We start from the raw sequence: 24,133 nt of genomic DNA on the forward strand, positions 1-24,133 counted from the left end.
GAGAAACCAAATTCCACCATCATGGACTTCCAGCGGATCTGGGGGAGAAACGGAGAAGAACATCTCAGGTGAGCACCAACCATGACTGGTTTTTAACTGGTTTTTAACTGGTTTTAGCAGAATTTTCTCAGAATTTCAGCAGGATGTTCTCAGGACCTTCTAGAATTCATTAAGATTACTAAGACAAACTGGATAAAATAAGCAAGAAACTCATAAAATAAGCAAGTAAACTCAAAAAATAAGCAAGAAAATTATAAAATAAGCAAGAAGAAGCTGAGAAACCAAATTTAGACATCAATTATTCTTCTACATCAAAACTTCCTTCCACCTCTACTCCATTTTTAGCTTCTACACTCAAAGACCTTTCGGCCAAGCGTAAATATCTGGATTTTTCCAAAAATTTCCTCTTTCCCGACACCCTGAGCGTGGAAAAATTGGGAAAACCTCAGGATGGAGGGCTCACCTTGGCCAGGATGTGCTTGTCCTTGATGATGTACTCGTAGGTGGTGAGGAGAACGTTGAATTTTCCGCTCCGCAGCTGCGGGACGAAAGCACGGCGCGCCGCCGGAGAGCCCTGCGGGGAGAATTCCGAGCAGGAATGTCAGGAATTCCCAAAAACCGGGGTGGGACGGGGTGAGGTGAGGAGGGTTTGGGGGGTTCCTGGTGCTGAGGAACGAGCAAAAATGGGAAATGGAACCCAAGGAATGAAATCCAAGGAATGAATCCAAGGAAATGGAATTCAAGGAAATGGAACCCAAGGAATGAACCCAAGGAAATGGAACCCAAGGAAATGGAATTCAAGGAAATGGAACCCAAGGAATGAAATCCAAGGAAATGGAACCCAAGGAATGAAATCCAAGGAAATAGAATCCAAGGAAATGGAACCCAAGGAATGAAATCCAAGGAAATGGAACCCATGGAATGAAATCCAAGGAAATAGAATCCAAGGAAATGGAATCCAAGGAATGAACCCAAGGAAATGGAACCCAAGGAATGAAATCCCTGGAATGAACCCAAGGAAATGGAATCCAAGGAAATGGGATCCAAGGAAATGGAATCCAAGGAAATGGAACCCAAGGAATGAACCCAAGGAATGAAATCCAAGGAAATAGAATCCAAGGAAATGGAACCCAAGGAATGAAATCCCAGGAATGAACCCAAGGAAATGGAATCCAAGGAAATGAGATCCAATGAAATGGGATCCAAGGAACAAATCCAAGGAAATGGAACCCAAGGAATGAACCCAAGGAATGAAATCCCAGGAATGAACCCAAGGAATGAACCCAAGGAAATGGAATCCAATTAAATGAATTTCAAGGAAATGGGATCCAAGGCATTTGACACTTACCTTGTAGGAGACCTTGACCACGGAAGGAGCCCACTTGTCGAACTCGTAGGCCCAGTTGGACAAAGTCCTGCGAGGAAAGACGGACGGAAAGAGGGGTGGGAATTTTGGGAACGTGGGGCCGGAGAGAGGCGTGGGGCTGTCCCGGCACTCACGAGAGCGGGACGATGATGAGGAAGGGGCCGTTGATCCTCTTGTGCTCCATGAGGTACGTGATGAGGGCGATGGTCTGGATGGTCTTCCCCAGTCCCATCTCGTCGGCCAGGATCCCGTTGAGGTTGTTGTTGTAGAGGGACACCAACCACTCCAGGCCTTTGATCTGTGGGGGTGCAGATGAGGGTGGGAAAGTGACCCCGCTGTCTGGGTGTATGCAAATGAGGTGCTAATGAGGTTGGTAATTATTCAGTCTGGAATTGAGAAATTTCATGGAGTCACGTGGATCTCCATGGGTCTGAGTCTGAGCAGGGAGTGAATCCAGCTCATAACCCCACTCTGGCTTCGGCTGCGTTTATTTATTATTAATTTATTTATAATAAATTAATATTATTTTAATAATTTATTTGTTTATATTGCTCATTATCCCTCTCCAGCTCGTTATTCTATCCCACCCCAGATCTTCATCCAGCTCCTCAATCCCATTATCTCATCTCAGTTCTCCATCCAGCCCCAGATCCCACCTCAGATCTCCATCCACCTCCAGATCCCACCTCAGATCTCCATCCAGCTCCAGATCCCACCTCAGATCTCCATCCATCTCCAGATCCCACCTCGGATCTCCATCCAGCTCCTCAATCCCATTATCCCACCTCAGATCTCCATCCATCTCCAGCTCCCACCTTAGATCTTCATCCAGCTCCTCAATCCCATTATCCCACCTCAGATCTTCATCCCACACTGCACCCAGCCCCATATCCACCTTAGATCTTCATCCACCTCCAGATCCCACCTCAGATCTTCATCCCACCCTGCATCCAGCTCCAGATCCACCTCAGATCTCCATCCAGCTCCTCAATCCCATTATCCCACCTCAGATCTTCATCCCACACTGCACCCAGCCCCATATCCACCTTAGATCTTCATCCACCTCCAGATCCCACCTCAGATCTTCATCCCACCCTGCATCCAGCTCCAGATCCACCTCAGATCTCCATCCAGCTCCTCAATCCCATTATCCCACCTCAGATCTTCATCCCACACTGCACCCAGCCCCACATCCACCTTAGATCTTCATCCACCTCCAGATCCCACCTCAGATCTTCATCCCAGACTGCATCTCCATCCAGATCCCACCTCAGATCTCCATCCAGCTCCTCAATCCCATTATCCCACCTCAGATCTCCATCCAGCTCCAGATCCACCTCAGATCTCCATCCAGCTCCTCAATCCCATTATCCCACCTCAGATCTCCATCCAGCTCCTCAATCCCATTATCCCACCTCGGATCTCCATCCAGCTCCTCAATCCCATTATCCCACCTCGGATCTCCATCCAGCTCCTCAATCCCATTGTCCCACCTCAGATCTCCATCCAGCTCCTCAATCCCATTGTCCCACCTCAGATCTCCATCCAGCTCCTCAACCCCATTATCCCACCTCAGATCTCCATCCAGCTCCAGATCCACCTCAGATCTCCATCCAGCTCCTCAATCCCATTATCCCACCTTGGATCTCCATCCAGCTCCTCAATCCCATTGTCCCACCTCAGATCTCCATCCATCCCCAGCTCCCACCTCAGATCTCCATCCATCTCCAGCTCCCACCCTCCCGTTTCCCGCTTCCCCCCAGCCCCCACACCTGGTACTGCTTGAGGACGCCGTTGACCATCAGGGCCGACTGCTTGTCCACGCGCTCGGTGACGGCGTGCGCCACGGCGTAGTAGGACTGCAGCCCCCGAGCCAGCGCCTGGGACACGCCGTACTCGTCGTCCACGTCCTGCTTGGCGTTCCTGCCCGGAAAACCGGGAAAACGGGTCAGGGACAACCAGGAAACGGGGAAAAATGGGATAAAAACCGGGATAAAGGGTCAGGGACAACCCGGGAACGGGGGAAAAGGGGATAAAATGGGGGAAAAACCGGGAAAACGGGTCAGGGACAACCCGGGAACGGGGGAAAAATGGGATAAAAACCGGGGAAAACGGGTCAGGGACAACCCGGGAACGGGGGAAAAATGGGATAAAAACTGGGAAAACGGGTCAGGGACAACCCTGGAATGGGGGAAAATGGGATAAAATGGGAGGAAAACTGGGATAAAGGGTCATGGACAACCCGGGAACGGGGAAAAATGGGATAAAAACCGGGAAAATGGGTCAGGGACAACCCAGGAACGGGGAAAAATGGGATAAAAACCGGGAAAACGGGTCAGGGACAACCCGGGAACGGGGGAATAATGGGATAAAAACTGGGATAACGGGTCATGGACAACCCGGGAACGGGGGAAAATGCGATAAAAACCGGGATAAAGGGTCAGGGACAACCCAGGAACGGGGGAAAATGGGATAAAAACCGGGATAAAGGGTCAGGAACTGCGGGGGAATGGGGGGGAAAATGGGATTAAATGGGATAAAATGGGGGGAAAACTGGGATAAAGGGTCATGGACCACGGGGAATGGAAGCAGGAAAAAAGGATGGGAAGGAGAGGGAGAGGAAGAGAAGGAGGAGGAGGAGGAGGAGGAGGAGGAGGAAGAGGAAGAGGAAGAGGAAGAGGAAGAGGAAGAGGAAGAGGAAGAGGAAGAGGAAGAGGAAGAGGAAGAGGAAGAGGAAGAGGAGGAGGAGGAGGAAGAGGAAGAGGAAGAGGAAGAGGAAGAGGAAGAGGAAGAGGAAGAGGAAGAGGAGGAAGAGGAGGAGGAAAAGGAAGAGGAAGAGGAAGAAGGCTCACTCGATGATGTGTCGGGCGTCCACCTCCGAGACGTCGTCGCTGTCCGGGTCTGGAATTTTCTTTTTCTCCTCCACGGGCAGCGCTGGCTGGGCCGGCTGCGGCTGCTCCTCCTCCTCCTCCTGGGGAGAAAAACTTCAATTTCAGTTCAAAAAGCAAATAAAAAGCTGATAAAATTAATTGGGAACGCTGAGGTTGTGGGGTGGAGTTAATTAATTAATTACTGGTGTGATAGCAGTAAAATATCATTTTATTTTACTTTTCTGCCCCATTTTATTCCAAGTTATTTCACTTTTCTATCCCATTTTATTCCATTTTAATTTACTTTTCTGCCCCATTTTATTTTACAATTCTATCCCATTTTATTCCACCTTTTCCCCCTGTTTTGCCCCATTTTATCCCATTTTATTTTCCAATTTTACCCCATTTTATTTTCCAAATTTACCCCATTTTATCCCATTTTATTTTACAATTTTATCCCATTTTATTTTACAATTTTACCTCATTTTATTTTACAATTTTATCCCATTTCATTTTCCAATTTTACCCCATTTTATTTTCTAATTCTCTCCCATTTTATCCCATTTTATTTTCCAATTTTACCCCATTTTATTTTCCAATTTTACCCCATTTTATTTCAGAATTCTCTCCCATTTTATCCCATTTTATTTTCCAATTTTACCCCATTTTATTTTCCAATTTTATCCCATTTTATTTTCCAATTTTACCCCATTTTATTTTCTAATTCTCTCCCATTTAATCCCATTTTATTTCCCAATTTTACCCCATTTTATCCCATTTTATTTCCCAATTTTACCCCGTTTTATTTCCCAATTTTACCCCGTTTTATTTCCCAATTCTCTCCATTTTTACCCCATTTTATTTCCCAATTCTCTCCCCTTTATCCCATTTTTCCCGACTCCCAAACCCCCTTTCTGAGCTCTTTCCACCCCTTCCAGAACATTCCCGGAGCCTTCCTCACCTCCTCCTCCTCCTCGGAGCCGCTCTCCTCGCTGTCGGAGCGCGGAGCCACCTCGTACCTGGGGGGAAAAATGGGAATTCCATGTGGGACTGGGACTGGAATTCCCAGTATTCCCAGTGCTCCCAGTCCCAGTGATCCCATATTCCCAGTATTCCCAGTGCTCCCAGTATCCCCAGTGCTCCCAGTATTCCCAGTGCTCCCAGTGTTCCCAGTCCCAATATTCCCAGTATTCCCATTTCCAGTATTCCCAGTGCTCCCAGTGCTCCCAGCCCCCCCACTATTCCCAGTGCTCCCAGTATCCCCAGTGCTCCCAGTATTCCCAGTGCTCCCAGTATTCCCAGTGCTCCCAGTATCCCCAGTGTACCCCGGGTTCATCTCCAGCCAGGCCTCCCAGTGCTCCCAGCACACCCAGGGCTCATTCCCAGTATCCCCAGTATTCCCAGTATCCCCAGCGTACCCCGGGTTCATCTCCAGCCAGGCCTCCCAGTGCTCCCAGTATCCCCAGTGCTCCCAGTATTCCCAGTGCTCCCAGTGCTCCCAGCCCCCCCACTATTCCCAGTGCTCCCAGTATCCCCAGTGCTCCCAGCCCCCCCACTATCCCCAGTGCTCCCAGTATCCCCAGCGTACCCCGGGTTCATCTCCAGCCAGGCCTCCCAGTGCTCCCAGTATTCCCAGTGCCCCCAGCACACCCAGGGCTCATTCCCAGTATTCCCAGTATCCCCAGTATTCCCAGTATCCCCAGCGTACCCCAGGTTCATTTCCAGCCAGGCCTCCCAGTATTCCCAGTGCTCCCAGTATTCCCAGTATCCCCAGTATTCCCAGTGCTCCCAGTATTCCCAGTATCCCCAGCGTACCCCGGGTTCATCTCCAGCCAGGCCTCCCAGTGCTCCCAGTATCCCCAGTGCTCCCAGTATCCCCAGTGCCCCCAGTATTCCCAGTATCCCCAGTATCCCCAGTGTACCCCGGGTTCATCTCCAGCCAGGCCTCCCGGTGCTCCCAGTATCCCCAGTGCTCCCAGTATCCCCAGCGTACCCCGGGTTCATCTCCAGCCAGGCCTCCCGGTGCTCCCAGTATCCCCAGTGCCCCCAGTATTCCCAGTATCCCCAGTATCCCCAGCGTACCCCGGGTTCATCTCCAGCCAGGCCTCCCAGTGCCCCCAGTATCCCCAGTATTCCCAGTATCCCCAGTATCCCCAGCGTACCCCGGGTTCATCTCCAGCCAGGCCTCCCAGTGCTCCCAGTATTCCCAGTGCCCCCAGTATTCCCAGTATCCCCAGTATCCCCAGCGTACCCCGGGTTCATCTCCAGCCAGGCCTCCCAGTGCCCCCAGTATCCCCAGTATTCCCAGTATCCCCAGTATCCCCAGCGTACCCCGGGTTCATCTCCAGCCAGGCCTCCAGCTGCCCGGCCTTGGGCGCGTCGGTGCCCGTCAGGATCTTCCCGCTCTCCACGTGGATCACCTTCACCGGGAGATCGCTCATCTGGCTGGTCTCGTCCAGGGGCTGGGGGAGACATGGGGAATTCCCAAAAATCCCAAAAAAATATACCAAAAATCCCACAAAAACCACCCAAAAATCCCACCAAAAAAAACCCAAAAATTCCCCCCGGATTGGGACTGGGAGCTCTCCACGTGGATCACCTTCACCGGGAGATCGCTCATCTGGCTGGTCTCGTCCAGGGGCTGCCGGAGGCATGGGGAATTCCCAAAAATCCCAAAAAAATATACCAAAAATCCCACAAAAACCACCCAAAAATCCCACAAAAAAACCCCAAAAAATCCCACAAAAATCCCCCCCAGATTGGGAACTCTCCACATGGATCACCTTCACCGGGAGATCGCTCATCTGGCTGGTCTCGTCCAGGGGCTGGGAGAGGCATGGGGAATTCCCAAAAATCCCACAAAAAACCCCAAAATCCCACAAAAAAAACCCCAAAAAATCCCACAAAAATCCCCCCCAGATTGGGAGCTCTCCACGTGGATCACCTTCACCGGGAGATCGCTCATCTGGCTGGTCTCATCCAGGGGCTGCCAGAGGCATGGGGAATTCCCAAAAATCCCCAAAAAAAACCCCAAAATCCCACAAAAAAAACCCCAAAAAATCCCACAAAAATCCCCCCCAGATTGGGAGCTCTCCACGTGGATCACCTTCACTGGGAGATCGCTCACCTGGCTGGTCTCATCCAGGGGCTGCCAGAGGCATGGGGAATTCCCAAAAATCCCAAAAAAATATCCCAAAATCCCACAAAAATATCCCAAAATCCCACAAAAAAACCCAAAAAAAATCCCACCAAAAAAAAAAAACCAAAAAAAAAACCAAAAAAAACCCAAAAATTCCCCTGGACTGGGATTGGGAATTCTCCAAAATTCCCTACAATTCCCCAAAAATCCCCCAGGATTTGGATTGGGAATTCTCAAAAATTCCCCCCAGATTGGGAATTCTCAGCCTCAAAAATCCCCCCTGGATATGGATTGGGAATTCTCCAAAATCCCCCAAAAATTCCCCCCAGATTGGGAATTCTCAGCCCCAAAAATCCCCCCAGGATTGGGAATTCTCCAAAATTCCCCCCAAAAAGCCCCAAATCTCCCCAGGATTGGGATTGGGAATTCTCCAAAATTCCCCGAGGACTAGGAATTCCCAAAATTCCCAAAAAAGCCCCAAAATCCCCCGGACTGACCTCGCCGTCGGGGCCGATGGCCGGAGCCTGTCCCTCGGCGCTCTCGGCCTTCTGCGGGAGCAATGGGACACAGCAGGAGGAGGAGGAGGAGGAGGAGGAAGGAGAGGAAGAGGAGGAGGAGGAGGAAGAGGAGGAAGGAGAGGATGGAGAGGAAGGGAAAGAAAAGAAGGGAAAAAAAGGATGGAAAGGAGAAAAAAAATGGAAAGAGATGAAGAGTGGGAAGGGAGAAAAGGAGAGGAAGAGGATGGAGAAGAGGAGGAAGGAGAGGATGGAGAGGAAGAGGAGGAGGAAGAGGAAGAAAAGAAGGGGAAAAAAGGATGGAAAGGAGAAAAAAATAGAAGGTGATGAAGAGTGGGAAGGGAGGAAAGGAGAGGAAGAGGAAGAGGAAGGAGAGGAGGAGGAAGAGGAGAAAGAAGAGGAAGAGGAAGGAGAAAAGAAAGGAGAAGAGAGGAGGAGGAAGGAGAGGAAGAGGAAGGAAAAAAAGGGAAAAAAAGGATGGAAAGGAGAAAAAAATGGAAAGAGATGAAGAGTGGGAAGGGAGAAAAGGAGAGGAAGAGGATGGAGAAGAGGAGGAAGGAGAGGATGGAGAGGAAGAGGAGGAGGAAGAGGAAGAAAAGAAGGGGAAAAAAGGATGGAAAGGAGAAAAAAATGGAAGGTGATGAAGAGTGGGAAGGGAGGAAAGGAGAGGAAGAGGAAGAGGAAGGAGAGGAGGAGGAAGAGGAGAAAGAAGAGGAAGAGGAAGGAGAAAAGAAAGGAGAGGAGAGGAGGAGGAGGAGGAGGAAGGAGAGGAAGAGGAAGGAAAAAAAGGGAAAAAAAGGATGGAAAGGAGAAGAAAAATGGAAGGTGATGAAGAGTGGGAAGGGAGAAAAGGAAAAGAAGAGGAAGAGGAAGGAGAGGAGGAGGAAGAGGAGAAAGAAGAGGAAGAGGAAGGAGAAAAGAAAGGAGAAGAGAGGAGGAGGAAGGAGAGGAAGAGGAAGGAAAAAAAGGGAAAAAAAGGATGGAAAGGAGAAAAAAAATGGAAAGAGATGAAGAGTGGGAAGGGAGAAAAGGAGAGGAAGAGGATGGAGAAGAGGAGGAAGGAGAGGATGGAGAGGAAGAGGAGGAGGAAGAGGAAGAAAAGAAGGGGGAAAAAGGATGGAAAGGAGAAAAAAATGGAAGGTGATGAAGAGTGGGAAGGGAGGAAAGGAGAGGAAGAGGAAGAGGAAGGAGAGGAGGAGGAAGAGGAGAAAGAAGAGGAAGAGGAAGGAGAAAAGAAAGGAGAGGAGAGGAGGAGGAGGAGGAGGAGGAGGAGGAGGAAGGAGAGGAAGAGGAAGGAAAAAAAGGGAAAAAAAGGATGGAAAGGAGAAGAAAAATGGAAAGAGATGAAGAGTGGGAAGGGAGAAAAGGAGAGAAAGAGGAAGGAGATGAGGAAGAAAAAAAGGGAAAAAAGCAAGGGAAGGAGAAGAAAAAAGGGAAGGAAATGAAGAGTGGGAAGGAAGGAAGGAAGGAAGGAAGGAAGGAAGGAAGGAAGGAAGGAAGGAAGGAAGGAAGGAAGGAAGGAAGGAAGGAAGGAAGGAAGGAAGGAAGGAAGGAAGGAAGGAAGGAAGGAAGGAAGGAAGGAAGGAAGGAAGGAAGGAAGGAAGGAAGGAAGGAAGGAAGGAAGGAAGGAAGGAAGGAAGGAAGGAAGGAAGGGGAGAAAAGGAAGAAGAAAAGGAAGAGGAAGTGTAGGAAGGAGAGGAAACGAAAGAAAGAAAAAAAGGATGGGAAGGAGAAGAAAAAGGGAAGGAGAAGAAAAAGGGAAGGAGAAGAAAAAGGGAAGGAGAAGAAAAAGGGAAGGAGAAGAAAAAGGGAAGGAGAAGAAAAAGGGAAGGAGAAGAAAAAGGAAGGAGAAGGAAAAGGGAAGGAGACAAAGGGCAGGAAGGAAGAAAAGGAAGGAGAAGAGACAAAGACAGCAAAGAGAAGAAAGGGAATAAAAACACAAAGAGGAGGAAGAGGAAGGAGACGAAGTCAGCCTGGTCAGCCCAGCCCTGGCAGTGCCTCCAATCACCCCCGGGCGCTTGGCCTTCATCCCACCTTCTTCTTCTTCTTCTTCTTCTTCTCCTTGGCCACCTGGGCCGCCTTGTGCTGCCGCACCAGCTCGGTCAGGTTGGCCACGTACTCGTCGGTCTGCTGCAGCAGGTAGGCCAGGCGCTTGTCCTTCTTCTGGTCGATGAGCTTGCGGTAGCCCTCCTCATCCTCGGCCTGGAAAAGGGGTCAGGGAGTTAGGGGAGCCTTCCTCATCCTCATCCTCAGCCTCAGCTTCAGCCTCAGCCTCATTACTCCTCATCCTCAGCCTGAGAAACAGCTCAGGGCAATGGGAGTTATGGGAACCCTCCTCATCCTCGGCCTGGAAAAGGGGTCAGGGAGTTAGGGGAGCCTTCCTCGGCATCATCCTCAGCCTCAGCCCTCCTCATCCTCAGCCTCATTGCTCCTCAGCCTCAGCCTCAGCCTCAGCCTCAGCCTCAGCCTCAGCCTGAGGAACAGCTCCATGAGTTATGGGAACCCTCCTCATCCTCGGCCTGAAAAAGGGGTCAGGGAGTTAGGGGAGCCTTCCTCAGCATCATCATCAGCCTCAGCCCTCCTCATCCTCAGCCTGAGAAACAGCTCAGGGCAATGGGAATTATGGGAACCCTCCTCATCCTCAGCCTGGAAAAGGGGTCAGGGAGTTAGGGGAGCCTTCCTCAGCATCATCCTCAGCCTCAGCTTCAGCCTCAGCCTCATTGCTCCTCAGCCTCAGCCTCAGCCTCAGCCTGAGGAACAGCTCCATGAGTTATGGGAACCCTCCTCATCCTCGGCCTGGAAAAGCGGTCAGGGAGTTAGGGGAGCCTTCCTCAGCATCATCATCAGCCTCAGCCCTCCTCATCCTCAGCCTCATTGCTCCTCAGCCTCAGCCTGAGAAACAGCTCAGGGCAATGGGAGTTATGGGAACCCTCCTCATCCTCGGCCTGGAAAAGGGGTCAGGGAGTTAGGGGAGCCTTCCTCGGCATCATCCTCAGCCTCATCCTCATCCTCATCCTCATCCTCATCCTCATCCTCATCCTCATCCTCAGCCTCAGCCTCAGCCTCAGCCTCAGCCCCATCCCTCCTCATCCTCATCCTGCTTCTGGTCGATGAGCTTGCGGTAGCCCTCCTCATCCTCGGCCTGGAAAAGGGGTCAGGGAGTTAGGGGAGCCTTCATCAGCATCATCCTCAGCCTCAGCTTCAGCCTCAGCCTCATTGCTCCTCATCCTCAGCCTCATTGCTCCTCAGCCTCAGCCTGAGGAACAGCTCAGGGCAATGGGAGTTATGGGAACCCTCCTCATCCTCGGCCTGGAAAAGGGGTCAGGGTCAGGGAGCCTTCATCAGCCTCCATCCCTCCTCATCCTCAGCCTCCATCCCTCCTCATCCTTGGCCTGCGCTCCTTCAACAAATCTAATGAAAGACTCAACTCCTTCATCCACTAAAAACCCTGACCAGAACTGACCTCTGAGGGACACCACTGGTCAGTGGCCACCAGCTGGACCACTGACCACCCTCTGGACCTGGCCACCCACCCCAATCCCGACCCCTGTCCCAGGATCCCAGCCCAGCTCACCATGAGCTGGAACATCTGCTCCTTCTACAAATCTAATGAAAGACTCAACTCCCTCATCCATGTCCATCAATGAAAACATTGACCAGAACTGACCTCTGAGGGACACCACGGCTCAGTGGCCACCAGCTGGACCACTGACCACCTTCTGGAGCTGACCACCCACCCCAATTCCATCCCCTGTCCCAGGATCCCAGCTCACCATGAGCTGGAACATCCGCTCCTTCTACAAATCTCATGAAAGACTCAACTCCCTCATCCATGTCCATCAATGAAAACATTGACCAGAACTGACCCCTGATGGACACCACTGGTCACTGGCCACCAGCTGGACCACTGACCACCCTCTGGACCCGGCCACCCACCCCAATCCCGTCCCCTGTCCCAGGATCCCAGCTCACCATGAGCCGGCGACATCATCAATAAAAATATTGACCAGAACTGACCCCACCACAGATCCCTGATGGACACCACTGGTCAGTGGCCACCAGCTGGACCACTGACCACCTTCTGGACCTGACCACCCTGTCCCAGGATCCCAGCCCAGCTCACCATGAGTCATTTCATCCATGTCCATCAATGAAAACATTGACCAGAACTGACCTCTGAGGGACACCACTGGTCAGTGACCACCAGCTGGACCACTGACCACCCTCTGGACCCGGCCACCCACCCCAATCCCATCCCCTCTCCCAAGATCCCAGCCCAGCTCACCTTGAGGTGCCGCATCCACTCCTACACATCTCATGAAAGACTCAACTCCCTCATCCATGTCCATCAATGAAAACATTGACCAGAACTGACCCCTGATGGACACCACTGGTCACTGACCACCAGTTGGACCACTGACCACCCTCTGGACCCAACCACCCACCCCAATCCCGTCCCCTGTCCCAGGATCCCAGCTCACCATGAGCCGGCGACATCATCAATAAAAATATTGACCAGAACTGACCCCACCACAGATCCCTGATGGACACCACTGGTCAATGGCCACCAGCTGGACCACTGACCACCTTCTGGACCTGGCCACCCACCCCAATCCCATCCCCTGTCCCAAGATCCCAGCTCACCATGAGGCGCCGCATCCGCTCCTTCTCGATGCGCTCGTTCTCCTTCTTCTGCTCGCGCTCGGTGTTGGCGTGGTAGGTGGCCACGGCCTTGGTGAGCTTCTGGATCTTTCCGCTGACGCTCCGGTGGTACTCCTTGAAGTCCTTGGCGTGCTGCAGGATGCTGTTGAGGTATTCCTGCGGGAAGGGGGACACGGAGGTCACGCGGTGGGGGTGGCACGAGGAGGTGGAACGGGGGAGTTGGAGGGGTTGGATGGAGAGATGGGAATTGGAGGGTCCCAGGGGTCAGTAGAGGATCCTAATGGTCAATAGGGGGTCCTAATGGTCAGCAGAGTGTCCCAATGGTCAATAGAAGGTCCCAATGATCAGCAGAGGGTCCCAATGGTCAGCAGAGGGTCGTAATGGTCAGCAGAGAATCCCAGTGGTCAGTAGAGGGTCCTAATGGTCAGTAGAGGGACCTAATGGTCAGTAGGGGATCCTAATGGTCAGGAGAGGATCCCAGTGGTCAGCAGAGGGTCCCAGTGGTCAGTAGAGGGTCCTATTGGTCAGTAGAGGGTCCTAATGGTCCGTAGGGGATCCTAATGGTCAGGAGAGGATCCCAGTGGTCAGCAGAGGGCCCCAATGTTCAGCAGAGAATCCCAGTGGTCAGTAGAGGGTCCTATTGGTCAGTAGAGGGTCCTAATGGTCAGGAGAGGATCCTAGTGGTCAGCAGAGGGTTCCAATGGTCAGTAAAGGGTCCTAATGGTCAGCAGAGGGTCCTATTGGTCAGCAAGAGGGTCCTATTGGTCAGGAGAGAATCCCAGTGGTCAGCAGAGGGTCCCATTGGTCAGGAGAGGATCCTAGTGGTCAGAAGAGGGCCCCAATGGTCAGCAGAGGGTTCCAATGGTCAGTAGAGGGTCCTAATGGTCACTAGAGGATCCTAGTGGTCAGCAGAGCGTCCTAATGGTCAGTAGGGGATCCTAATGGTCAGGAGAGGATCCCAGTGGTCAGCAGAGGGTCGTAATGGTCAGCAGAGAATCCCTGTGGTCAGTAGACGGTCCTATTGGTCAGTAGAGTTTCCTAACAGTTAGTAGAGAATCCTAATGGTCAGTAGAGGGCCCCAGTGGTCAGCAGAGGGTCCCAATGGTTAGCAGAGGGTCCCAGTGGTCAGCAGAAGGTCCCAATGGTCAGCAGAGGGTCCCAGTGGTCAGCAGAGGGCCCCAATGACCATCAGACAGCCCCAGCAGCCATTGTGTGGTCCCAGTGGCCAGCAGAGGGTTCCAGTGGTCAGCAGAGGGTCCCAATGGTCAGCAGATGGTCCCAATGGTCAGCACAGGGTTCCAGTGGTCAGCAGAGGGTTCCAATGGTCAGCACAGGACCCCAATGGTCAGCAGAGGGTCTCAATGGTCAGCAGAGGGTCTCAGTGGTCAGCAGAGGGTTCCAGTGGTCAGCACAGGACCCCAATGGTCAGCAGAGGGTCCCAGTGGTCAGCAGAGGGCCCCAATGACCATCAGACAGCCCCAGCAGCCATCGTGCATTCCCAACAACCATCGAGCTGTCCCAAGGCCCATTGAGTGTTCCCACCACCACCACCCAACTCTGACCACCACCACCCAGAACCAAATCCACCACCAGCCCCCAAACCATTCCCTGGAATTCCTGGAATTCCCGGCCCCGATTCCCAGGCAAGGCCCCACCTGGTGCTTCTGGCGCCGCTTCCTCTCCTGCTCGATCTTCTGCTGCTTCTCCAGCTTCTCGGTGATGCGGGCCTCGCGCAGCGACTGCCGCTTGCTGCGCTTGTAGGCCTTGGCGTTGAGCGCCGTCTCCAGCGCCGTGTCGCGCCGCATGCACACCACCACCTCCTGCCGCAGCTGCAACCCCAAAAAACCACCCCGGGGTTGGTTTGGGATGTTCCTGGTCCCAAAAAACCACCCCGGGGTTGGTTTGGGATGTTTCTTCTCCCAAAAACCACCCCGGGGTTGGTTTGGGATGTTCCTGGTCCCAAAAAACCACCCCGGGGTTGGTTTGGGATGTTCCTACTCCCAAAAAACAACCCCGGGGTTGGTTTGGGATGTTCCTGGTCCCAAAAAACCACCCCGGGGTTGGTTTGGATGTTCCTGGTCCCAAAAAACCACCCCGGGGTTGGTTTGGGATGTTCCTGCTCCCAAAAAACCACCCCGTGGCTGGTTTGGGATGTTCCTGCTCCCAAAAATCACCCCTGTGGTTGGTTTGGGATTTTCCTGCTCCCAAAAAACCACCCCGGGGTTGGTTTGGGATGTTCCTGCTCCCAAAAAACCACCCCGGGGTTGGTTTGGATGTTCCTGGTCCCAAAAAACCACCCCGGGGTTGGTTTGGATGTTCCTGGTCCCAAAAAACCACCCCGGGGTTGGTTTGGGATGTTCCTCCTCCCAAAAAACCACCCTGGGGTTGGTTTGGGATGTTCCTGGTCCCAAAAAACCACTCCTGGGGTTGGTTTGGGATGTTCCTCCTCCCAAAAAACCACCCCGGGGTTTATTGGGGAGCCACCACCACGTTCTTGCTGCCAAAAACCACCCCAGGGTTGGTTTGGGATGTTCCTCCTCCCAAAAAACTCCGTGGTTGGTTTGGGATGTTCCTGCTCCCAAAAAACCACTCCTGGGGTTGGTTTGGGATGTTCCTGGTCCCAAAAAACGACCCCGTGGTTTATTGGGGAGATACCAACACGTTCCTGTCCCCAAAAAACCACCCCGTGGTTGGTTTGGGATGTTCCTGCTCCCAAAAAACCACCCCGTGGTTGGTTTGGGATGTTCCTGGTCCCAAAAAACCACTCCTGGGGTTGGTTTGGGATGTTCCTCCTCCCAAGAAACAACCCCGGGGTTAGTTTGGGATGTTTCTTCTCCCAAGAAACAACCCCGGGGTTGGTTTGGGATGTTCCTGCTCCCAAAAAAATCACCCCTGTGGCTGGTTTGGGATGTTCCTGCTCCCAAAAAACAACCCCGTGGTTGGTTTGGGATGTTCCTGCCCCCAAAAAACCACCCCGGGGTTGGTTTGGGATGTTCCTGCTCCCAAAAAACTACTCCTGTGGTTGGTTTGGATGTTCCTGCCCCCAAAAAACAACCCCGTGGTTGGTTTGGGATGCTCCTACTCCCAAAAAACTACTCCTGTGGTTGGTTTGGGATGTTCCTGCTGCCAAAAAACCACCCCGTGGTTTATTTGGGATGCTCCTACTCCCATAAAACTACTCCTGTGGTTGGTTTGGGATTTTCCTGCTCCCAAAAAATAACCCTGTGGTTTATTGGGGAGCCACCACCACGTTCTTGCTCCCAAAAAACAACCCCGTGGTTGGTTTGGGATGTTCCTGCTCCCAAAAAACAACCCCGTGGTTTATTTGGGATGCTCCTACTCCCAAAAAACTACTCCTGTGGTTGGTTTGGGATGTTCCTGCTCCCAAAAAATAACTCTGTGGTTTATTGAGGAGCTACCACAACGTTCCTCCTCCCAAATCCTGGTCGTTTTGGGAGCCACCACCACAACATTCCTGCTCCCAACTCCTGTGGGTTGTTTTGGGAGCCACCACAACATTCCTGCTCCCAAATCCTGTGGGTTTTGGGAGCCACCACAACATTCCTGCTCCCAAATCCTGTGGGTTTTTTGGGAGCCACCACAACATTCCTGCTCCCAAATCCTGGTCGTTTTGGGAGCCACCACAACATTCCTGCTCCCAAATCCTGGTCGTTTTGGGAGCCACCACCACAACGTTCCTGCTCCCAAATCCTGGTGGTTTTTTTGGGAGCCACCACAACATTCCTGCTCCCAAATCCTGGTGGTTTTGGGAGCCACCACCACAACATTCCTGCTCCCAAATCCTGGTATTTTTGGGAGCCACCACAACGTTCCTGCTCCCAAATCCTGGTGGTTTTGGGAGCCACCACCACAACATTCCTGCTCCCAAATCCTGGTATTTTTGGGAGCCACCACAACATTCCTGCTCCCGAATCCAGCCTCACCTGGCGCTGGAAGTTGAGCAGCCGCAGAGCCTTGAGCTCGATGGTCGCTTTGGTCCTCAGGTCTCCGGCCAAGGAGCCGGGGAGGTTCTCCAGCTCCTGGATGCGGTGGGCGATGCGGGCTTGGAGCCTGTGGAGGAGGAGGAGGAGGAGGAGGAAGGATTTTGGGATGAGTTCCGCTCATTCCCGACCGAATTCCCATTGGGTGCATCGGGAAATCGCTTCTGGAATTTTGGGATGGGTAAAAATGGGATGGAGGAAGCTGGAGATGGAGAAACCTTGGGAATCTACAAGGAAAACATTCTGGGAAGGGTAAAAATGGGATGGAGACAGTTGGGGATTGGAGAAACCTTGGGAATCTCCAAGGAAAACATCCTGGGAAGGGTAAAAATGGGATGGAGGAAGTTGGAGATGGAGAAACCTTGGGAATCTCCAAGGAAAACGTTCTGGGAAGGGTAAAAATGGGATGGAGGAAGTTGGAGATGGAGAAACCTTGGGAATCTCCAAGGAAAATGTTCTGGGAAGGGTAAAAATGGGATGGAGGAAGTTGGAGATGGAGAAACCTTGGGAATCTCCAAGGAAAACGTTCTGGGAAGGGTAAAAATGGGATGGAGGAAGTTGGAGATGGAGAAACCTTGGGAATCTCCAAGGAAAACATCTTGGGAAGGGTAAAAATGGGATGGAGGAAGTTGGAGATGGAGAAACCTTGGGAATCTCCAAGGAAAATGTTCTGGGAAGGGTAAAAATGGGATGGAGGAAGTTGGAGATGGAGAAACCTTGGGAATCTCCAAGGAAAACGTTCTGGGAAGGGTAAAAATGGGATGGAGGAAGTTTGAGATGGAGAAACCTTGGGAATCTCCAAGGAAAACATCTTGGGAAGGGTAAAAATGGGATGGAGGAAGTTGGAGATGGAGAAACCTTGGGAATCTCCAAGGAAAACGTTCTGGGAAGGGTAAAAATGGGATGGAGGAAGTTGGAGATGGAGAAACCTTGGGAATCTCCAAGGAAAACATCTTGGGAAGGGTAAAAATGGGATGGAGGAAGTTGGAGATGGAGAAACCTTGGGAATCTCCAAGGAAAACATCTTGGGAAGGGTAAAAATGGGATGGAGGCAGCTGGAGATGGAGAAACCTTGGGAATCTCCAAGGGAAACATCTTGGGAAGAGCAAAAATGGGATGGAAAGGAGAAGAAAAAAAGAGAAGGAAATGAAGAGTGGGAAGGAAGAAAAGGAGAGGAGGGGCAGGAAGGAGAGGGAAAGGAAGAGAAAGAAGAATAAAGGATAGAAAGAAGAAGAAAAAAGAGGAGAGGAGGAGCAGGAAGGAGAAGAAATGGAAGAGGAAGAAGAAAAAAGGATGGAAAGGAGAAGAAAAAAAATAAATGAGTGGGAAGGAAGAAAAGGAGAGGAGGGGTAGGAAGGAGAATAAAAGGAAGAGGAAGAAGAAAAAAAAGGACAGGAAGGAGAAGGAAAAAGGGAAAAAGATGAAGGGCAGGAAGGAGGAAAAGGAGAGGAGTAGGAAGAAGAAAAGGAAGAGGAAGAAGAAAAAAGAGGAGAGGAGGAGCAGGAAAGAGAAGAAAAGGAAGAAAAAGAAGGGAAAAAGGATGGGAAGGAGAAAAAAAAAAGAGAAAGAAATGAAGAGTGGGAAGGAAAAAAAGGAGAGGAGGAGCAGAAAGGAGAATAAAAGGAAGAAAAAAAAAGGATGGAAAGGAGAAGAAAAAGAGGAGAGGGGGAGCAGGAAGGAGAAGAAAAGGAAGAGGAAGAAGAAAAAAAGGATGGAAAGGAGAAGAAAAAAGAGAAGGAAATGAAGAGTGGGAAGGAAGAAAAGGAGAGGAGGGGTAGGAAGGAGAATAAAAGGAAGAGGAAGAAGAAAAAAAAGGACAGGAAGGAGAAGGAAAAAGGGAAAAAGATGAAGGGCGGGAAGGAGGAAAAGGAGAGGAGTAGGAAGAAGAAAAGGAAGAAGAAAAAAGAGGAGAGGAGGAGCAGGAAAGAGAAGAAAAGGAAGAAAAAGAAGGGAAAAAGGATGGGAAGGAGAAAAAAAAAAGAGAAAGAAATGAAGAGTGGGAAGGAAAAAAAGGAGAGGAGGAGCAGAAAGGAGAATAAAAGGAAGAAAAAAAAAAGGATGGAAAGGAGAAGAAAAAGAGGAGAGGGGGAGCAGGAAGGAGAAGAAAAGGAAGAGGAAGAAGGAAAAAAAGGATGGAATGGAGAAGAAAAAAGAGAAAGAAATGAAGAGTGGGAAGGAAGAAAAGGAGAGGAGGAGCAGAAAGGAGAATAAAAGGAAGAAAAAGAAGGGAAAAAGGATGGAAAGGAGAAAAAAAAAGAGAAGGAAATGAAGAGTGGGAAGGAAGAAAAGGAGAGGAGGGGTAGGAAGGAGAATAAAAGGAAGAGGAAGAAGAAAAAAAGGATGGAAAGGAGAAGAAAAAGCGGAGAGGGGGAGCAGGAAGGAGAAGAAAAGGAAAAGGAAGAAGAAAAAAAAAGGATGGAGAGGAGAAGAAAAAGAGGAGAGGGGGAGCAGGAAGGAGAAGAAAAGGAAGAGCCAGAAGGAAAAGAATAAAAGGATAGGAAGGAGGAAAAAAAAGAGAAGAAAAAAGACAAAAAAAAGAAGAAAAAAGAGAACGGTGGGAAGGAAGAAAAGAAAAGAAAAAGAGAAAAAAGAAAAGAAGGGGAGGAAAGAGAGAAACGAAGAAGAGGAGGAGGAGGAAGGTTCCAGAGAGGTCCCGGCCAGCCCCGTACCTGTACTCGCGCTCCTGCAGGATCTCCACGGGGTCGAGCCCGCGCGGTTTCTGGATGGGGGTGATGCGGTTCTGCTTGGGGTGGATGGGCAGCGCCGGCGGCGCCGGCTGCCCCGGCGAGGGCGGAGGGGGCCCCGGCGACGCCGGCGGCACCGCCGGGGGCACCGGGGACGGGCGGCCCGCGGGGGGAGGCGGCAGCAGCTTCTGGGGGGCACCGCCCGGAGCCGCCGCCGACAGCGGCCCTGTGGGGACAGGGGAAGGTTCCACGGGGGTTGGGGGTGAGATTGAAGGAGAAAATGGAATTATTGGGGCTGGGATTGCACAAAAATTGGGGTGTCAGGAACTCAAAATTATAAAAAATATAGGAATTGGGGTATTTGACGCGGAATGAGGTTGTGGAGTGAGTGCAGAATTTAAGGGGAAATTCTTCACATTTTCCCCCAAAACTCCTGTTAAATTGACCCCAAATCCCCAAAAAGTCAGGAATTACACAAAAAATTGAGTAGCAGGAATTAGAAAAATTTGAGTATTTGACTCGGAATGAGGTTGTGGAGTAAGTGCAGAATTTAAGGGGAAATTCTTCGCATTTTCACCCAAAACTCCTATTAAATCAACCTCAAATTCCCCCAAAAATTGAATTATTTGGTCAGGGATTGTACAAAAATTGGGGTGTCAGGAACTCAAAATTATAAAAAATTATAAAATATATAGAAATTGGAGTATTTGATTCGGAATGAGATTGTGGAGTAAGTGCAGAATTTAAGGGGAAATTCTTCACATTTTCACCCAAAACTCCTATTAAATCAACCTCAAATTCCCCCAAAAATTGAATTATTGGGTCAGGGATTGCACAAAAATTGGGGTGTCAGGAACTCAAAATTATAAAAAATATAGAAATTTGAGTATTTGACGCGGAATGAGGTTGTGGAGTAAGTGCAGAATTTAAGGGGAAATTCACCACAATTTCTTCCAAAACTTCTATTTTTTCACCCAAAACTCCTACAAAAATTCTACCCAAAAAATCTATTTATTTGGTCAGGAATTAAGGTGAATTGCACAAAAATTGGAGTATTTGACTCGGAATGAGGTTGTGGAGTAAGTGCAGAATTTAAGGGGAAATTCACCACAATTTCCCCCAAAACTCTTATTAAAACTACCTGGAAATCGACCCTAAATTCCACAAAAAACTTTAATTATTTCGTCAGGAATTGCACAAAAATTTGAGTATCTGACCTGGAATGACCTTGTGGAATAACTGCAGAATTTAAGGGGAAATTCATCACATTTTTCCCCAAAACTCCTATTAAGATTATTTTATTTTATTACCTCATATTAATTATATTACAATCTATTATTACACCTGGAAATCGACCCCAAACCCCCCCAAAAAAATCTCATTATTTAGCTGGAAATCAACCCCAAATTCCCCAAAACTCCGGAAAATCAAGCACAATTCCCTAAAAAAAAATTCCAAATTCCCTAAAAAACTCCAAATTTGGGGTGAATTCCCAGGAATTTTGTCAAATGCAGCTCTCACCTTCTGGCCAGGGCTTGGGGGGGCCCCCGGGGGGCTGTCCTGGCATCCCGGGGGGAACTCCTGAGGGTCCAGGAGGGGGCATGTTGGGCCCTCCTATTCCTGGAAAATCCCAAAAATCCGGCAAAAAAGGGAAAAAAAAAAGAAGAAAATTCCATGAGAATTTTGATTCCTGGAGGAGGATTTGAAATTCCAACCTCTGGAATGCTCAGGAAAGGGATGGGAAAGGCAAACTGGGGGATACTGGGGCAAACTGGGAGAAGCCGTCCTGGATTTCCCGGGATAATGTGAGGTGGAATGGGATGAGATCCCACAAATCCCGGGATGGAATGGGACAAACTCCCCACAAATCCCAGGACAGAATGGAATGATTTCCCCACAGATCCCAGGACGGAATGGGATGAGTTCCCCTTGGATCCCCCAGGACAGAAGAGAACAAACGCCCCACAGATCCCAGGTCAGAATGGAATGATTTCCCCACAGATCCCAGGTCAGAATGGAATGATTTCCCCACAGATCCCAGGATGGAACGGGACAAACGCCCCACAGATCCCAGGATGGAATGGGACAAAGTCCCCACAAATCCCAGGACAGAACAAGGACAAACTCCCCACAGATCCCAGAACAGAATGGAATTATTTCCCCACAGATCCCAGGATGGAACGGGACAAACTCCCCACAGATCCCAGGACAGAATGGGACAAACTCCCTACAGATCCCAGGACAGACTGGAATGATTTCCCCACAAATCCCAGGATGGAACGGGACAAAGTCCCCACAAATCCCAGGACAGAACAAGGACGAGCTCCCGACAGATCCCAGGTCAGAATGGAATGATTTCCCCACAGATCCCCCAGGATGGAATGGGACAAACTCCCCACAGATCCCAGGTCAGAATGGAATGATTTCCCCACAGATCCCCCAGGATGGAATGGGACAAACTCCCCACAGATCCCAGGTCAGAATGGAATGATTTCCCCACAGATCCCAGGATGGAACGGGACAAACTCCCCACAGATCCCAGGACAGAGCAAGGACAAGCCCCCCACAGATCCCAGGATGGAATGGGACAAACTCCCCACAGATCCCCCAGGATGGAACGGGAGAAACTCCCCACAAATCCCAGGATGGAACGGGACAAACTCCCCACAGATCCCAGGTCAGAATGGAATGATTTTCCCACAGATCCCAGGATGGAACGGGACAAACTCCTCACAGATCCCAGGATGGAACGGGACAAACTCCCCAGAAATCCCAGGATGGAATTGAATGATTTCCCCACAGATCCCTCAGGATGGAACGGGACAAACTCCCCACAGATCCCAGGACAGACTGGAATGATTTCCCCACAGATCCCAGGACAGAACAGGACAAATTCCCCACAGATCCCAGGACAGAACGGCATGCTTTCCCCACAGATCCCAGGTCAGAATGGAATGATTTCCCCACAGATCCCAGGACAGAATGGGATGATTTCCCCACAAATCCCAGGACAGAATGGAATGATTTCCCCACAGATCCCAGGACAGAACAGGACAAACTCCTCACAGATCCCAGGACAGAACGGCATGCTTTCCCCACAGATCCCAGGACAGAACAAGGACAAGCCCCCCACAGATCCCAGGATGGAAGGGGACAAACTCCCCACAGATCCCAGGACAGAATGGAATGATTTCCCCACAGATCCCGGGATGGAACGGGACAAACTCCCCACAGTTCCCAGGACAGAACAGCATACTTTCCCCACAGTTCCCAGGACAGAGCAAGGACAAGCCCCCCACACCCCCCCACCTCCTCCCAGCCCTCCCCACCCCCTCCTCACCGTGAGGTCTGGAATACCCGGGCGGCGCCGGCCCCGCTCCGGGCGCTTGCCCCGGGCCCTGCGCGGCGCCGGCGGGCGGAGGTAGAGCAGGAATCTGCGGCTGCATCCCCGGCAGCGGCCGCTTGCCCTGCACGGCCACCTGGAGATGCTCGGGAAGGGGCTGCCCTCGTGCCAGCAGCTTGTAGGCCATGATCTGGGCACGCAGCTGGTGCAGCTGAGCGGCGTTGAAGGGCGACGGGCCCCGGCCCAGCGCGGGCGAGTCGGAGCCGGAGCCGTCCAGGGCGGCGCCGGAGCCGCCGGCGGAGCTGCTGGAGGGGCCGTTGGAGGGCACGGGGCTGGAGGCGTGCTCCGAGCCACCCAGAGGGGATGGGTAACCTGGCAGGGAGCAGGGGAGAGCGGAGGGAAGTGAGGGGTGGAGGCGTTGGAGAGCAGGATTTCTACTCTAAAATCCACACGGGGATGGGAAATCCCATTCCCAAGCTATTGCGTGGAACATGAAAAACATCAATCCATCCCTGAGGCTTTTGGGATGGGAAATCCCATTCCCAATCCATCCCTGAGGCTTTTGGAATGGAAATCTCACCCTCAATCCATTCTTGAGGCAGCTGGAATGGGAAATCCCATTCCCAATCCATCCCTGAAACAGTTGGAATGGGAAATCCCATTCCCAACACATCCTTGAAGGAGGAGGGAGGGAAATCCCATTCCCAATCCATCCCTGAGGCAGCTGGAATGGGAAATCCCATTCCCAATTTATTGAGTGGAACATCAAAAACACAAATCCATCCCTGAGGCTTTTGGAATGGAAATCTCACTCCCAATCTCTCTTCAAGGCAGCTGAAATGGGAAATCCCATTCCCAATCCATCCTTGAAATAGCTGAAATGGGAAATCCCATTCCCAATCCATTGCGTGGAACATCAAATCCAGCCTTGAGGCATTTGCAATGGAAATCTCACTCTCAATCCATCCCTGAGGCATTTGGGATGGGAAATCCCATTCCCAACCCATCCCTGAGGCAGTTGGAATGGGAAATCCCATTCCCAATCTGTCCTTGAAGGAGGAGGGAGGGAAATCTCACTCCCAATTCATCCCTGAAACATTTGGAATCAGAAATCCCATTCTAAATCCACTCCTGAGGCATCTGGAATGGGAAATCCCATTCCCAATCCATCCTTGAAATAGCTGAAATGGGAAATCCTGTTCCCAACCCATCCCTGAGGCAGTTGGAAAGGGAAATCCCATTCCCAATCCATCCCTGAAACATTTGGAATGGGAAATCCCATTCCCAATCCATTGCGTGGAACATCAAAGTAACACAAATCCATCCTTGAAACATTTGGAATGGGAAATCCCATTCCCAATCCATCCTTAAGGCAGTTGGAATGGGAAATCCCATTCCCAATCCGTCCCTGAAACATTTGGAATGGGAAATCCCATTCCCAATCCAAGGATTGTCCAAGGATTTGGACACCATTCCTCCCCTTCCCGCGCTCCCAACCTTGGGAATGATGAAAACCTCCCAAATTTGAACACCATTCCCCCCCTTCCCATGCT

General features: G+C 51.0%; 1 protein-coding gene across 8 annotated transcripts in view; it reads right to left on the reverse strand.

The window, feature by feature from the left end:
* The window catches only part of SMARCA4 (SWI/SNF related, matrix associated, actin dependent regulator of chromatin, subfamily a, member 4), a 70,838-nt gene that overhangs the window by 36,619 nt on the left and 10,086 nt on the right, over positions 1-24,133 (reverse strand). For 5 of the 8 annotated variants that reach the window (XM_064402080.1, XM_064402078.1, XM_064402076.1 and 2 more), the window contains exons 5-19: positions 22,578-22,952; positions 20,759-20,857; positions 19,223-19,463; positions 16,497-16,623; positions 14,208-14,381; positions 12,535-12,708; positions 9,925-10,092; positions 7,873-7,923; positions 6,568-6,698; positions 5,198-5,255; positions 4,219-4,337; positions 3,139-3,289; positions 1,501-1,664; positions 1,349-1,415; positions 464-574 (exon numbers count right to left, since the gene is read on the reverse strand). In XM_064402080.1, coding sequence (XP_064258150.1) covers positions 464-574; positions 1,349-1,415; positions 1,501-1,664; positions 3,139-3,289; positions 4,219-4,337; positions 5,198-5,255; positions 6,568-6,698; positions 7,873-7,923; positions 9,925-10,092; positions 12,535-12,708; positions 14,208-14,381; positions 16,497-16,623; positions 19,223-19,463; positions 20,759-20,857; positions 22,578-22,952 — 2,210 coding nt within the window. The remainder of the gene's footprint in view (positions 1-463; positions 575-1,348; positions 1,416-1,500; positions 1,665-3,138; positions 3,290-4,218; positions 4,338-5,197; positions 5,256-6,567; positions 6,699-7,872; positions 7,924-9,924; positions 10,093-12,534; positions 12,709-14,207; positions 14,382-16,496; positions 16,624-19,222; positions 19,464-20,758; positions 20,858-22,577; positions 22,953-24,133) is intronic. The other 3 variants (XM_064402079.1, XM_064402075.1, XM_064402077.1) reach the window with 2 other exon arrangements.

This window comes from Passer domesticus, chromosome 34 (assembly GCF_036417665.1).
Source record: "Passer domesticus isolate bPasDom1 chromosome 34, bPasDom1.hap1, whole genome shotgun sequence".
NCBI lineage: Eukaryota > Metazoa > Chordata > Aves > Passeriformes > Passeridae > Passer > Passer domesticus.